This window comes from Schistosoma haematobium, chromosome 2, assembly GCF_000699445.3.
Source record: "Schistosoma haematobium chromosome 2, whole genome shotgun sequence".
Taxonomy (NCBI): domain Eukaryota; kingdom Metazoa; phylum Platyhelminthes; class Trematoda; order Strigeidida; family Schistosomatidae; genus Schistosoma; species Schistosoma haematobium.
In genome coordinates this window covers 2,882,355-2,898,934 of record NC_067197.1, presented here as the reverse complement: position 1 = coordinate 2,898,934, position 16,580 = coordinate 2,882,355, and the positions used below count along the sequence as shown (strand labels likewise).

At 33.6% G+C, this 16,580-nt stretch overlaps 1 protein-coding gene across 1 annotated transcript in view; it reads left to right on the top strand.

Annotated features, from left to right (window-relative positions):
- The window catches only part of MS3_00006035 (uncharacterized protein), a 48,184-nt gene that overhangs the window by 14,668 nt on the left and 16,936 nt on the right, over window positions 1–16,580 (top strand). Inside the window, exons 10-16 of the mRNA XM_051214134.1 lie at window positions 1,478–1,891; window positions 4,679–4,886; window positions 7,446–7,664; window positions 10,130–10,257; window positions 12,434–12,773; window positions 14,248–14,419; window positions 15,967–16,233. Coding sequence (XP_051067265.1) covers window positions 1,478–1,891; window positions 4,679–4,886; window positions 7,446–7,664; window positions 10,130–10,257; window positions 12,434–12,773; window positions 14,248–14,419; window positions 15,967–16,233 — 1,748 coding nt within the window. The remainder of the gene's footprint in view (window positions 1–1,477; window positions 1,892–4,678; window positions 4,887–7,445; window positions 7,665–10,129; window positions 10,258–12,433; window positions 12,774–14,247; window positions 14,420–15,966; window positions 16,234–16,580) is intronic.

Here is a 16,580-nt window from a genome sequence, read left to right as displayed (position 1 = left end):
ATTTCCTCTTCAGCTGGAAGTTGGTTTGTTCTCTGCCACAGTAGGCTGTTCCTCATGGTATCCGACCAATGGATGTTGAGTATCTTTCGTAGACACTTGTTTAGAAATACTTGCACCTTCAGATAATATATAGGCGGGAGTATTGATGTTGATAACTGATTAGAAGTATTGAAAATAATCCCATACTAGAATGAAACAACTGTTCAGTGTTTTCTGGTTTTAAATAGTATCTAAAGTCCAATTCTTTTACGAATACCGTCTAAAGGTTGTTTATTTTTCAGAATGAGCCCAGGGGACAACATTTAGAATGTGTTATAATTTTCTCTTATTATGACTCAGATATTCCTATTGCTTAGTAGACTTGGACATCAATTCATTCGACAAGTCCCTAAATCAGAACATGACGGAACAGGAACGGAATTACATTTCAAATAACATAGGGGTAAACGGAAGTAAGAAGCACAGTAAGAAAAACATTGTTATATTTACAGTTTTTATGTGAGAAGATTCTAGGTGGAGACTATAACTTATGAACAAATCAATTAAATTTAGGATAACACGTCTCGGATTTTGGCGCGAAATTCGCTTATCCATTTGGCTAAATAGATTCTTGGCATTATAGCTGATGTCAGTTCGTGATGAAAACCCTAAATGTTATTCCTAACCTTAACCATCAAATTTAAATCATAATTCTAATTCATCACACAGGTTTATAATCTTCATTCGGTCCTAGTTATTAGTTGAACACTTTCAAAGTCACTGTCGCGAGCGCTCAAAGGTCCTCCATAAATTATAGTCTCACCGATTCTGGAGTCTTGTCCAAGTATCGACTAGCGCTGATTGGCTAAGAAGGACCTGACACACATAACATTGATCACCACCCAGTGATCAATCAATTGCGAATACATCTCAGTCCTACAGGAGGTTGGTTGCGGCCCAGATAGCCCAGTGCTACGTCTCTGACTGTGAAGCTACATGACACGGGATCGAATCCATCAGGGAGTACCCATTCCCTCAAGATTACTGGTACACCTTGCTGATGAGTGCTAAATAGCACGAAACCTGGGTCCAGGTTTTCCTGTTGATTACCTCCAACCACCATCTAATCTCAACATAGTGCACGCAATATCGAGTCACCTAGAATAGTGGCCACATTGCAACTTGGTCGATAGGATTCGATCTGCACTAAGAAAGACTTGACACACATGACATTGATCACCACCATCCAGTAATCAATCAATTGTGAATAATTCTTAACCAATCAGCTTGCAACCAACGTAATCGTGCATGGTATATGCTTTAATTCAATCTATGTCCCACTAACAGAAATTCATGCCCCCATGTAGAAATCATCACTAATATGTATCTATATTATTACATAACTAGAGAAGATCATAATCGACACAGATTGTAATCCATCCATCAACACTCACTTGTGATTTATATTATCATTATCTTTTTTTCCTTTTGAAATTAGTTTGAACGTTTACGTACACGTATCATGCGTATTGTATTCGCTGTAATATCTGAAACTCAATTCAATACTAAGAAAACATTAGAATCTTCTTCGAATAAGAAAGTTACTATCAATTCTGAATCCAATACCCAATCTATGGATGATAATAATCATGAATTATCAAATGCGAAATCACCACCACCACCACCACCATCATCATCATCATCATCATCATCAATAGACAACGTGGATTCATATCAAGATATAAATCATAATGAACAATTATTAGATCGTATACAATTTCTAGCTGATGATTATAAACGTTTACAATATGAATTACAAATTAATAATTCAATAGATAATCAAATGAAACAACAAAATAAAACAATTGAAAATGAATTAAATGAATTTATTCATGTTTATATAGAAGCTCAAGTATGAATTGTTTTATCATTAAATGATTATTGATTGATTGATTGATTGATCGATTGATTGATCGATCGACCAATTGATTGATATTGTTATATATGGACGCTCAAGTATGAATTGTTTTATTATTAAATGGTTATTCATTGATCGGTTCATTGATTGATCGATTGATTGATTGACTGATCGATCGACCAATTGATTGATATTGTTATATATATAGAAGTCCAAGTATGAATTGTTTTATTATTAAATGGTTATTCATTGATCGGTTCATTGATTGATCGATTGATTGATTGACTGATCGATCGACCAATTGATTGATATTGTTATATATATAGAAGTCCAAGTATGAATTGTTTTATTATTAAATGGTTATTCATTGATTGGTTCATTGATTGATTGATTCATTGATCGGTTCATTGATTGATTGGTTGATATTGTTATAAATGGTGACTTTGATAGTTTAACATCATATAGAAATTTCGAAGGTATTGTGTTCTTTGAGCTAGATCATTTAATTGTGATACTATCATTTTTCTTCTAAACAACTTTATCAGTATGTACTCTAATGAGAAATGAGCTTTTAAAAGTGAAGAAGATTTGTAGCTCAGGTGGATAATTTTGATGGAGTTTTGTTCTCTGAGCTGGATGGTTTGGTCGTGGAGCTTTCGTCGTTCTTTTAAAAGTTTTCCACCTATAACTAACCAATTGTTTTGATTATTTGGAATTTGATATATGTATGGTTCTTGTTTATTCGTTTGTTCGTTTCAATTGTTTTCTCTGTAGATAACGCTTATGATTGATAGATCTGGTAGATTACAATCTCTATTGTTCGCTAGTTGTCAAGCTTCTAATGAAGCTTAGGTTTTCTGTTTGTTTAGTCTGTTCAATATTTTACAGTCGAGTTTTTGAACATAGTTGTTTTCATGAATTGATATGTTGTACCTTTTAGCAACTAAATGGTATTTAAGTGAGTGGAGGCAAAGAGGGTCCCCACTCTGTTACTGCAATTTATCTTGTAGATGAGGTTTAGTTTGTCATTGACTGTAATTGTATCCTATGATTTGCCTAATATTGATTACAACAATTTTATCGGTTTGTGGGCTACATCTCTTTCTATGACCCTTATTAATGTGTATGAACTGAAAGCTTAAAAACTAAGTTATCCAGCTACAAGAACGCAACCACCCCCTGATACTTTGATATTAAAAATTCCCATTCTGTGAATTAGCATATCATATATTGTAAGCGAACGATATTATTTTTCATTTCGATCTTCATAAACCTTAAGTTTAATAAACAGTAATACTTATATCCATGTATGAAAATATCGAACCAATCAAGGCAGGTTATGTGACAGTGATAGCAATACTTAATAAGTTACCAACCCTTGTCACCCCTCGTAGAGGAGCATAAATCACCAACCAGGGATTTCGAACCATCTTTGTATTGGGCTCCCTTTTCCGGTTGTTTCTAATTGCTATTCATTTTTCTTATGTCTGCCTCCAGTTTCAGGAGCAATGTGTTCCTTGGCCTTCTTTTTTTCCCTTTCCCTTTATGATTCCAAGTTAGAGCTTGTGCCATAATGCACTTTAGTGGTTTCTGCAAAGTATATCCTATCCACTACCAGAGTCCTTTACTAATTTCTTCCTCAACTGGTAGCTGGTTTGTACTCTCCCACAATAGGTTGTTGCTGATAGTATCCTGCCAATGGATATTGAGTATCTTACATAGATAATTGTTGATAAATACTTGTACGTTTTTGATGATAGATGTAGCACTTCTCCAATTTTTAGCTCCATACAGTAGAACTGTTTTGACGTTTGCATTGAAGATTCTGAATTTGTTATTGGCTTCCAGACAGTTGTTTTGAGTTCCATATTTTAGTCAATTGTAGGAATGCTGCACTTGATTTTCCAATCCATGCCTTCACATCTGTATCACATTCCCCTTGTTCAACTCTGATGCTATCCAGGCACGTAAATCCTCCCGCCTTTCTTCAGAGTTTCTCCTTCAGATATGATTGGATGGTTGTTCTCTGTTTTGCATCTCAGGATCCTTCTTTTTGTCCTGTGTATGTTGAGGCCTACTACTGCATAGGCTATGCTGTTACACTGGTTGCCTTCACTTGTATTTGTTGGTGAGTGTGGGATAGAAGGGTCAGATCATCTGTGAAGTCCAAATCGTCTAGCTGCAAGCCAGCTGTCCACTGTATTCCATTCAACGTAACTCATAGATTATGGTACAAAGTAAAGTGCAAAACCTGGCATAAAAATGAACAATACAAAACATTTTCAATTGAAAAACTACTAATAATACTTAATTGAAAGCAATGTCAATGCTCACTTAGCCTCATTTCAATCATGTCCAACATCAGAAAGATATCATCAGTAGTGACAGGTAATTATCACTCAATATTCGGAATTGACTGAAGTTTGGAACGTGAACCACTAAATTTAAATCGTAGTTTAGTTCGAACTTTAACCACCCTCTGTAAGGGTCTGTAGGTCTTCTGTTCGATTTCTGGAGCGATGGTGGAGTTCCAATACAGAAACGTCCTATATTATTGTCTGTTTCTTTACCAAGCTGTTGAGCCAGGATATTAACGAAATAATTTAACTGCTAGCAACTGTGTACTGTATAACCAAGTTGTAAATAAAAACGATATCTAAACAATCGTTTAAAAAGTTAGATTCTAGGAAGGATTGATCAATGCGGTCTTGAATATTATTAAACGAAAACATTTATCCGTACAGTTGATAATAAAGTTTTATTGCTCCCATTTTTACTTAGCAAAACATGAAAGATACACCCAGATTTCGTTCATCGTTACGACTAAAACAAGATATTGAGTTATTAGCTGCTTATGTTCCAGCTAGTGAAATTTTAAAACGACTCCAACGTATCCTACTGGACGATTTACAGGATCAGGTGAATACACAACAACGTCTCGAAGATTGTGTACAAGAAGCTGTTGGGACAATACAGTCACAGAATACTGGTAGGTTCCTGTCCTATCACTGTTTCAATCACTTAAATAACCCTTAGAACTTCTAGTAACTTAGATCCGTTAAGTACCTTTCCGTTTTAGCTTCATCGAAGACCGTTTATCATCAGTAATCAATAGAATGAATTAATGATTGAAAATCAAAAGATACCGCACATATACTATGAAACAACGTATATTAAACACATCTTACATCATCCATCTAGTGCGGATCGCCTTGAAATCACCTTAAATCACAAGCATTATCAGTAGATATGGGTGGTGACTAGCAGTAGAATCCGGGACTCACATTTTGTCCTATATGGGACTCGTTACTGGATACACCTGCACCCGAAAGTTGGTGTTCACTCAGGGACTCCAACTCAGTACCTTTTGCTTCAAATGTCATCGCGTTATCCATTTAACTAGTAAATCCAGACATCCACTTGCTTGTGCAGTCGGGTGAAGTTTTAATTTATTTTTGCATTGTTCGCTATAATCTTCCCATCAATGTACAGTCAACTGACAATTGTCAAATAAAACAAAACGCACATCTTGGATTCCATCACTAATGACCATCCTTCTTTGCTTTTAAAGACATTTTATTTACGGTAAGAACCTTCACAACTTATAATTCAAGGAAAAGTGATATGATTGTGAAAAGAACGATGAATAATAGAAGATGATTTCTAGGAAAATGATTATAAACCTCATTTATGAATAGTTTATTCATCAAATAACTATCATCATTTGTTATTCATTATCATTGAAATTTAGTCAATAGAAAGAGATTGACTTAAAACGTGATATGAATTACAATCGTTCATTTTGATGATTAACTTTGATGAAGAATTAATATCAATTAAGAAAGTATTAAAAATCAATAATGATCACTGATTAACTGCTTCATTATTGTCTTGAATTCTTTTACAATGAATATTCACTACTACGACAATGATCAATAAAACCGGACAAAAGTAACTACCATGGAAACAATGTAAATTAAAATAGATATGAAGTCCAAAAATACAGTATCAATCATACAATAAGAAAAATGAAATTTTCTTTCTTTCTTTCCTTCTTCCCTACCTCCCCCCCTTTCTTTCCATATTTTACTTTGAATACTAAATATCAGTAGTTATGCTTAAATTGAATGCTTTAAACTATTAACCATTGAGCAACCATATACATATGGTTCATATTGAACTGAGCAATCATAGTGTTAACGGTAGTATAATTTGAAACTAATGACCTGATAATTATCATTAGGAACCATTATTTTTAGTTAATTTAAAGATAGTTCCGGTTTAAGATTGAATTTATACTATCCTGGATACTATCTGAATTGAGTTATATTCCAAGTGAATGAAAAAAGAGATCAGATTATAATTTATACACGATCATTGAACAACATTAAAATGACCTTAAAAATGTTCACCTACTTACTATGGTTATAGATTTGTGTGAGGAATCAAGATTAAGATTTAAAGTTGAACGTTAAAGTCAGAAATTAGATTCATGATAGGGTTTTATTTTCTAAGCTGGATGATTTGGTCATGAAGTTTTTATCGTTCTTCTGAACGACATCATCAACATTTAAAGTTTGTTCTCATGATGTCGATCAAAAAAACGATTAAAACTTTACGACCGAATCAGAATAAAACTCCATCAAAATCATCCATTTGAGCTACAAATCTTTACCATCATCCCAAAGCCAATTTATTCAAAATGTCAACTACAATAGAATAGAATCGTACAGGTTTAGCTCACTGCGTTACGTCATTTGTTATATACAGGGCTTAGATACTTGATATAATGCGTACAACTTCAACACTCGAACACTAGAACCTTCCAAGTAGTAAACGAGAAGGTAGAAGATAAGTAAGAAGAAATTTTATTCCAAACAGTGTCAAATATAGTAGGTATTTATAATTTTTATCAAAAGCCAAATCATCATTATAATCATCCAATCTGAATACAGAGGGTTATTAGCATTTGTGCAATAGGGAAGCTACATGTCAAGATTCTAGAATATTCTTCTAAAAGATGATTGGATAGAATGTCTTCAGCTCTTTCTCAAGTTTTCTCAAGTTTACCTATGAATTGTTATATCTTAAAGGCTGATTTCTTGATATACCGCGTATAACAGAGCACTAAAACACTAAAACTCCTCCAAGTCGCAAGAAGAAGATAGAAGCCTAACGAAAGGAATATTATTCCAACAGTGTTCATTATAGTGCGAAATTGTCAGGTATTTATAGTTTTTAGTAAGAACGAAATCATCATTACAGTCCACCAATCCGCGTTCATGGGGTTATTAGCATTGACCAATCAGGAGGCTATACGTTGGAATTCTAGAATATTCTTGTGAAAGGTGATTGGATGGAATATCTTCGGCTCCTTCTGAGCATCTTACAGCCTCCTCGAGTTCACCCGCGGTCTGTCGTCATATGAACTATCCTTACAACTATTATTCTCTATGATTAAATTCTAACATTAATTTACATAGAAACATTACTCTTGTTTATCTTTATATGTTTATTTTGATTTCCATATTAACTTTACATTGAATAGATATGTTACATATCATTAATCGTCCAGATGATTTAGTGAATACAATAAGACATTTAGCTGAATTAACAACCATAATGATACAACAAAAAACAGATTTACTGAAACAAATAAAAATGAATGAAATGGAACATCAAGAAGAACTTCTTAAAACTAAATCGCTTATTCAAAATGAATGGAAAATGATGATGGATGATAAAATAGCTAAATTAAATTATGAAAGTAAGTTATATTATTGTAGTGTGAGTTGCTATGTCAGGTCTATAGAGATTATTCCAGTTTCTGGAGAACACTAATCTATTCTCTTTTTATTAGTATAGGGTTGTGAAGATTATCAAGTTTTTGATTGAGATCATGAACCGGTTGATGTTAGACCATTTTTGAAAGTCTAACTCGTGTGGGAAGCCGTAACCAGTGAAGCTAATCCATGTCAGGTAGAGACAGGTATCTACCTCAGACAATGGAGGATGGTCGCGCAATTTTATGGATTGGTTGAGGTTACATATTAATACCGTTGAAATCTGGCTTAGTGGTTCGAGACCAAAGGCCCTGGGTCCGAATCCCGCGAGCGTAATCGTGGAGTGCCACAATAGGACGAAACGGCCGTCCAATGCTTCCAGGTTTTTAATGGTGGTCTGACATCAGCCGGTTCATGATTTCAATCAGAAACTTAAATCTCCACGACCCTATGCTGAGAAGCTGTTGTTCTTTAAACGAACCTTGCATGTGAATCTTAACCTCATCGTTGTGAGAATTTTATAGTCCTGGCTTGTCATTTTAAGTTCTTTTAAAAAAACCAAGAATACCCTTGGATATAGACAATTCTAAAAACATTAGAGAATTTTTAGAAGCTTGGCACTCAGTTCAATCAGCAATCAACAAACACATTGAATCATCAGTATAGGGTTGTGGAGATTTTCAAGTTTTTTTATTGAGATGATGAAACGACTGATGTTAGACCACCACTGAAAACTTGGCGGTACTTGAAGGCCATTTCGTCCTATTGTGGGACTCCTCAATAGTGCGCATCCAAGATTCTCCACCAAAGGGATTCAAACCCAGGATCTTCAGTCTCGCGCGCAAACGCTTATCCTCTAGACCACTTAGTCGGCATCCGACGGTGTTAACGTCTAACCTCAACCAATCCACGAAATTGCGCGACCATCTTCCATTGTACTGAGGTAGATACCTGTATCCACTCGATCCAATTTATTCACCAATTAGAAAATTATGGACAAATATAGGACCAGAAATGAATTCGATGGGAGATACAACCAAAATAAAAAAGTAAACAATGACAGGTTAAGGGTCAACAATAACTAATCAACATCGTGGTCGACAGGACAAGCTGTGAGATTTATGTGGAGAAATTCGAACAGTTCACTTCTATGTGAAGTTTGTACTGATGATGATGTCGTTCAGAATAACGATGAAAGCACCACGACCAATCCATCCAGCTCAGAGAACAAAACTTTATCAAAGTATACTCAAACCAACTGATAATTATTAACTCTTTTCATAAAAATAGCATGTTACTAATTTACCTTTTAATAAAAGTATTCCAATAATCATTTCATCATTACTTATTTCAGTAATATTAATATTGTTACTCACTTTCTTGTCTAATATTCTTTAACTACTTCATACTTCATTAAGCCTGAAACACTAGAATAAATGATGAAGATATTTTTCCGTCCGGTTAATTTGATTACAATCTGATCGTCCAATGATGTTCACATTCTAGTTATCCTCAGATATAATTATCGATTTAATTCACATTAATGAATAATTGAATAAAATAAGTCATATTATACGAGAGTAAATTTTGATCACACAGATTTCATATACTCATTGATCTAGATAAACATTTAGAATGAAGATTGAGAAAATGGACTGGCAAGTGAGACAAATCGTCTTGATAAAGTGCAATCCAAAATTTCTATCCGAAAAATAGTAAACTAAAGACGTGATGAATAGAGTAGACGATGGATGATGCACGTGCATGCGTTCATGTAGAAACGAGCAAGAATAATAAGTGAATAATTGATACGGTCAAAATGCAACCCAAGAAGAATGAATTAATTGGTCTGTCCAGAATCTAAAATAACCCATTTGGACTTGACATATCACTTAGTTAGTTACTTACGCCTGTTACTCCTCGTGGAGGAGCATAGACCGCTCGCCAGCACCATCCATACAATCCTGTCGTCGACAATTCTTTTCAGTTATTATTCATTTTTTTCATGCTTGCTTCCAATTCCCGACGTACTGTTTTCTTTAGCCTTGATTTTTCCGTTTCCCTTCAGAATTCCATGTTAGCGCTTGCCTCGTGATGTAGTTTTGTGATTTCCGTAATTTATATCCTATACATTTCCGACGTCTTTTCCTAATTTCCTCCTCAGCCGAGAGCTGATTTGTCCTCTCCCACAGTATGCTGTTCCTCATGGTATCCGTCCAACGGATATTGAATATTTTGTGTAGACAAATATACATAAATACTTGTACCTTCTTGGTATAGATTTAGCCTAAAATATTATTTTCCCATTTAGCATAAGAGAAACAAGCGAATACTAAACATTCTTATGATGTCTATTTCAACAATTGAAGAACTTTGTGGTTTATTACATAAAACTGTATACTCTAAATCCATAAGAAACTACAATAATGTTTTATATTTTCTTTTATAGATGCAGATAAAATCCAGAAAGCTGTTGAAGAAGTTGCACGTGTGGAAAGTTTACGACAAGAACAACTACTGTCTGTTAAAGCAACAATCATTGAAGAACTTGAAAATAAATTACGTGAAACTCGTCAAGTAAATCAATGTAGTATGATGAAGCATTTCATGTAAATGTATAGCTCAGTCTAAAATCTACACATGTATATATAATCAGACAAGGGTTTTGTGGAGATTGTAGTAATTTAATAACTGAATTCATGAGAACGAATTTCGCGGGGTGAGGTCGTGGATGCGCTTTGCTGATGAGTCCCATACTAAGACGAAACATCCGTCCACTGCTTCCAGGTTTTCCATGGTGGTCTAGCTTTAACTGACTCATGAATTCAATTATTAAATTACATATATATATATATATCTGAAATTTATACTGTGTAATACTTTAGTCAAACAGGTCACTTATCTTGTAAAGGAGTCTTGGTTAAGGTGACTAAACGTTTGTTAACCAGTGCTGATTGAAAAGTATTTCTATATAAAATTACTAGATCACTTTGAAGACTATTGAATAATGAATTTGGTAATCATGAAACATATTTTGAAGTTTAATTCATGAGTCAATTGAAGCTAGACCACCTTGGAAAAGCTGGAAGCACTGGATGGCCGTTTCGTCCTATTGTAGGTCTCCTTAGTAGTGCCCATCCAAGATACAGATTCAAAAGATTCGAACCCAGGACCTATTCACAAAATTTCATGGATCGATGGAAGTTAATCATTAACACCGTTGGATACTGGCCGGCTCAGTGGTTCACAGGTTAATCATTCGCGTGCGAGGCCCTGGGATCAAATCCCGCGAGCGAGGTCGTGGATGCACACTTCTAAGGATCCACATACTATGACGAAACGTCTATCCAATGCTTCCAGGTTTTTCATGGTGGTTTAACTTTAATTAACTCATGAATTCAACTATTAAATTACTATAATATCCAAAAAACCTCTCTCTGATTATATTTTTAAGTGTCATTTGCTTAAAATTAATACAGTACATACAACTTGTTATCTCCGTAAATATACATTCACGGTTAATCGTCTGGTGCTTTTAAATATAGAATCTCTTGTAAAATGTAAAAACAGAGTTCATTCATCTGGTAATTTCTAAACTAAAAAATGTGTCCATCTTTCAGTAAAACATCAATATCAAGATAATAATATATATTAAGACACTAATGTATAACATCTAACTAGCAAATTTTATCACAGAGGAAAGAAATCAAGCTTAGATATGACGTAAATCATACAGTGAACAGGTAAGTTTCTTTTAAATAGCCGCAGAATGTTTAATACGTGTCTCCGATTACGATTTTCCACTTTGTTTACGTACATTTTACTTGATATTTGTTAACTACTGAAAAAGTATTTAAGTAGTAAAGATTAACAGAGTTATCTGCTCAATACAGCAATGGAGTATGAGATTTGAAATTTATTTGTTGATAGTTATAGAAAAGTTAGAAATATTATGTTAGCAAAAGTGTAAAATTAAGATATTGTGTCCTTTTATCCGAATACTAGAAACTACGCACTTTCGAGAAGTAAATTTAAATTTAGGATTATCAATTCAACTTTTCTTCTCGAGGCTAAATAATAATGTCAGGTACAAATTGATTTAAGTGAAAAATTCATCGAATCAAGAAACAGTATTACATTTCCACATCTGAAGAAGAGATCGTTAAAGTTTTACTCCGAATCTCAACACAAGCTCTCATTATCTTCATCATTTGAGAAACCAGTCATTCTCAATATTAGACCTGACAGATATGAGCATCAACCCAAATTGACACACTCAATCATCAAGGAAGTTTAAAGTAGTCGAGATAGACTGAAGCATAGTAAGAATAATGGTAATTTCGGTGATAGCAAGAAATACTGAACATATTTCTGAATAGAGGGGTAATATATAGGTATAAAGTATACAGAACTACTTAGTAATGAAATACATTTTGTCTTCTATGTTTGATCTTTAATAACCTCAATCAAGATCCCCAGTTTTCCATGATAATTTTTTTCTGCGAATACTAACGTGGCCTCAACAACTAACCACTGACTTCATGAATTAATCCCACATGTTGATTTGGTCGTTCTCTGATTTCATATAAACTGCTCTTATATTAGCCAGCATTAGATAGTAACGAAGGTGGTTTCTGTTTTCAGGCAACAGACATCATTACGAAAAGAAGTTTTTTACCTAGTCGTCTATTGTTTCTTGATATAACCATAAAAGTGTTAATGCATCACATACTTATGATATTTGAATTTAAAGATTTTAGCCGAAAAACAAATCGCTCATGAAACTGAATTAAATGAAGCCAAAGATGCAACTGAACTTCTACCGAGATTACAACAAGAAATTGAATTGAAAGAAAATCAAATAGAAGAAATGAAATCACAATTAGACCAACAAAATCAAGCTAATATAAAGTTACATGAAGAAATTGAAAAACAATGTGAATCACGTTGGAAATCTGAATTAGACAGTTATAGAGAACAAGTTCGACAACATGCTAGAACAATATGTGTTATGGAAGAACGTTTAGTCAAACTAACAAAACAATTAAAAGATACTAAGAATGAAGTAACAAAATTCAAGCGAACCAATACAGGTAGTTATTTTGAACTATAAGTTATTTAAACAAACATAGAATATTAGAACACGAAATTCCTTTCGATAACTTCTTCATTATCTAATCTATCTCTAAGAATCGTACATAAAACTAAATACAAAATAAGGACTGACGAGTCCCAAATAGGACGAAACGCGCGTCTTGGATTCTACTGCTGACCATCATTCATCTTTACTTAAAATGTTTTTGAATTAAAGCAATATCGAAACAATCCGTACAGTATACACATATGCTAAATAAGAAACTGATCAATTGCGGTCCTAAACATCAATAGGAAGATTCAAGTAAACAATACCAAGTGAATTCAAAATAAGGACTGTTGTATCATAGTTGTTATGATGATAATACTATGTTCGGTTCACGATGAATGATTATCTGCTCTCTATGAAATATAGATCATTTGCATTTTACCATGACGGATGTTTTTGGAAATTGTTGAATTCCATAGTTTTTATCATTGTCTGGTCTTTGTCCTGAGTTCGATCGTGTCGTGGATACATACTTTTGAGGTGTCCCATACTTGGAAAAAACAGTTGTCCAGTGATTCTTGGTTTTTTATGGTTCCTTAAACATCTGTCCATGATATAAACTCAAGTGTTATTTTAGTATATGTCATGGATGAGAGTATTTAGTCACAGTTAAATCAAGATGAAAGCGTTCTCCTTATTGCAAACACCTTTCTATCAAATAGTTATTCATTATAAAAACAAACTTCAAATCATACTCAACTCAGTCTAATTCAAAATACTATACCAGTATTTGATACTTCATAGGTGTAATCCTATTTACATATGTGTTAATTCACAAGTTTTAGTCCCAACACTGTTATCATACATTGGTGAATAAGTGAATCAAACCTAAATAAACGAGTTCATAAGGATAACTGTACATAGAGCAACGATCCATTTTCAATCGAAAATAAGACAAAAATCGAACACCATCAAACTATACTGAGAAGTCATGTTCAAATGAATCAGTCAGTCAGCTACAACGTAGAGTCAGGCACATATGTGGATCGGTCCAAGTTGTCATACCTCATTAGCACAACAAGATAAACACCAAATTCATAGAAGTAGTTAGTTCAGTGGTGGTAATATATAAAAGAAAGACTGCATATTAGGATATAGTACAGGAAGAAAGAATCAGTTCGTAGAAAGAAAAATATGAAGCGATTTTAATCACACGGTTTAAAGGAAGACAAAGAGTGTATACACCTAAGCCATTGTGATCGATTCTGAGCCATATCTCACAGAGTCTCCAACCATTGATTATGATGGTCATGCAGACCCCAACCAAGTAGTCTACATCTAGCAACATGGTTCAGACCAGAATTCATTGACTACAAGGACTGATGCCACGTTTTGGTTTGCTCGCCCTTAATTAAATGAGTATTATCATAACATTCATTTGTATCAATTACATTTTATTGAAAATTTTCGATTTGTAATTGTAGATTTACAAAGTGAAAATAAACAATTACAAACTCGTTTAACAGACGCTCATAATCGTCTTCAATCTTTACGAACTAAAACATCAGCACGTCATCATGATGATACAAATAAACATTCTTCTGCCTATTCATCTATTGATGATAATACTAATCCGAAATTGGTTGATAATTTAAAGTAAGTTAACGAAATAATAATAATAATAATAATAATAATAATAATAATAATAATAATAATAATTAGGCGATACTTTAATTTATGGACGACCTTCAAATGAGTCTTAAATGACCTTGAAAACTATTAGTCAATCAAAAAACAGGATAAAGTAAGAGTATATTATACAAAAACAAAAAACTAAAGTGGATGTACTTCTTTTACATAGTACAAAAACTTGTTAAGATTTGAAAGAGGTTCGGTAGTTCTGAAATCGTAATGCCTACAGTAGAGGAAGTCACCTATATGGTTAAATAATAATCGACCTCTGGAACCATGATAAGATCGGAAAAACTCTTTCAACGTCGACCACATAGTTTCAATATTGTTTATGTGCATTCCGATTGTTGGGTTCACCAAATGCCGTAAGTGGATAACGACACGATGCACATAGTCAAGTCTATGTAGGCATCGGTTTGCTCTCCAATCATTGATCGTACATGAGCATCAGATACTGAAATTGGCGCTGTGATCCTGAAATCCGTCAAACGCTTCTGATTGACTCGTCCATAAATTATAGTCACGCTTAATAGAATTAATGAATTCATATACCTTACAAGTCTTGATTTCTGAATGACTAAACCATTCGGTCTATTTATTTTTGATGTGAACATTGTATGTATTGTATACCATCATCAAGTAAGATGCGAAATATGGCAAATATAGAATTTGTTTAGAAAATTATTATTGGTGAACAGATTAAAAGTTGGCTTTATTTCATAAATCTATGAAGCTCTAGTCTTTGCCAAGTCAGTATTATTATTGTAATTTCTGTTTGAGGCATTCATAAGATTGGTATTAAAGGTTAAGAGAATGTTATGCAATAGGATCACAAGTTGCTCACATTGACAAAGTTATGTTCAATCTCTAACATTCATTCTTCAATCCTATCTGTTGTCTTTAAACTATATTTGAATTTTCGTTGTAACTGATAATAACTCCCCTTCATTACTTGTATTTATTGTTAATTCCATTCCTTGAAAGTTAGAACCTAACACAATTTGATATAGTTTCGACAGCCTGATAATTCCGCTTACCTTCTCATATATAGTGTGAACTAAAAGCAAGAACATAAATACCACTAGACTGAACAGAAAAGGTTCATTTATGTACAAAACATTTAGGGTTTTTATAATATTTCAGATGTCCTTAGGTTTCCCGAAAATTCTGGAATGCTACTAAACATGATAGCAGTAGAAGTAATCATGTAATGAGGAACTCTACATGTAACTTTTCAATTTCTTGATGTTTCTGGCAAAATTTCTATTGAACACTGATTGGATAAGATGCTTCTCAGTATTTTCAGAGCCTGTCATGGCTTTTTTTAGGGGGGGGAGTTTTCTGGATCTCCCCAACAACTAGTAGGCTAAATTTAAATTTAACCTATCAAGGACTTGACTTACGAATTCCTTCATCATTTTTACCGACTATTCTATTGTTTGTTGTTACCATTCTCTGTTTTGGTATCAAGCAATTAGTTACCATCCAAATTTTCATTTTATCTTCCATAGACTTGAAATCATTCAATTACAAAATATAATTAAAGATCAAACATCAACTATAGAAGTATTACGTTCTGATTTACAAGGTACACAAGCTCAATTAAGTGATATAAAAGGTGAATTACCTGAAATACAAAAAGAAGAAATTGAAAATGCATTAAATGATAATAAAAAAATAAATCAAGAATTATGTAATACTAAAACACAATTAGTTAATTTGAAAGATTCATTAGAACAAATGAATGAAAAATTATATGAAAAAGATGAACATATAAAGTAAGTGAATAACTATGATCATTTCCTACAATTGATCAGTCTGTTATTGGGATATGTGCATTCTGTGCGGATTGCCTCGATATAGCCTTAAGTCACAAGCTGGAGAGTGTTTAGCAGTGGAATCCAGGGCGAGCATTTCGACCTATTTAGGACTCGTCATCTGGGTGTACCTGCATCTCAGAGTTGATGTTCACTCTGAGACTCAAACCCAGTACAGTTCGGTTCAAACGCCATCGTGTTATTCACTCAGCTACTGAGTCCTGATAGCCACTTGCTTGTGCAATGGGGTGAATTTGAATTCACTTGGTATTATTTAGGTTGTATCTTCCCATTGAGGTTTATTACTG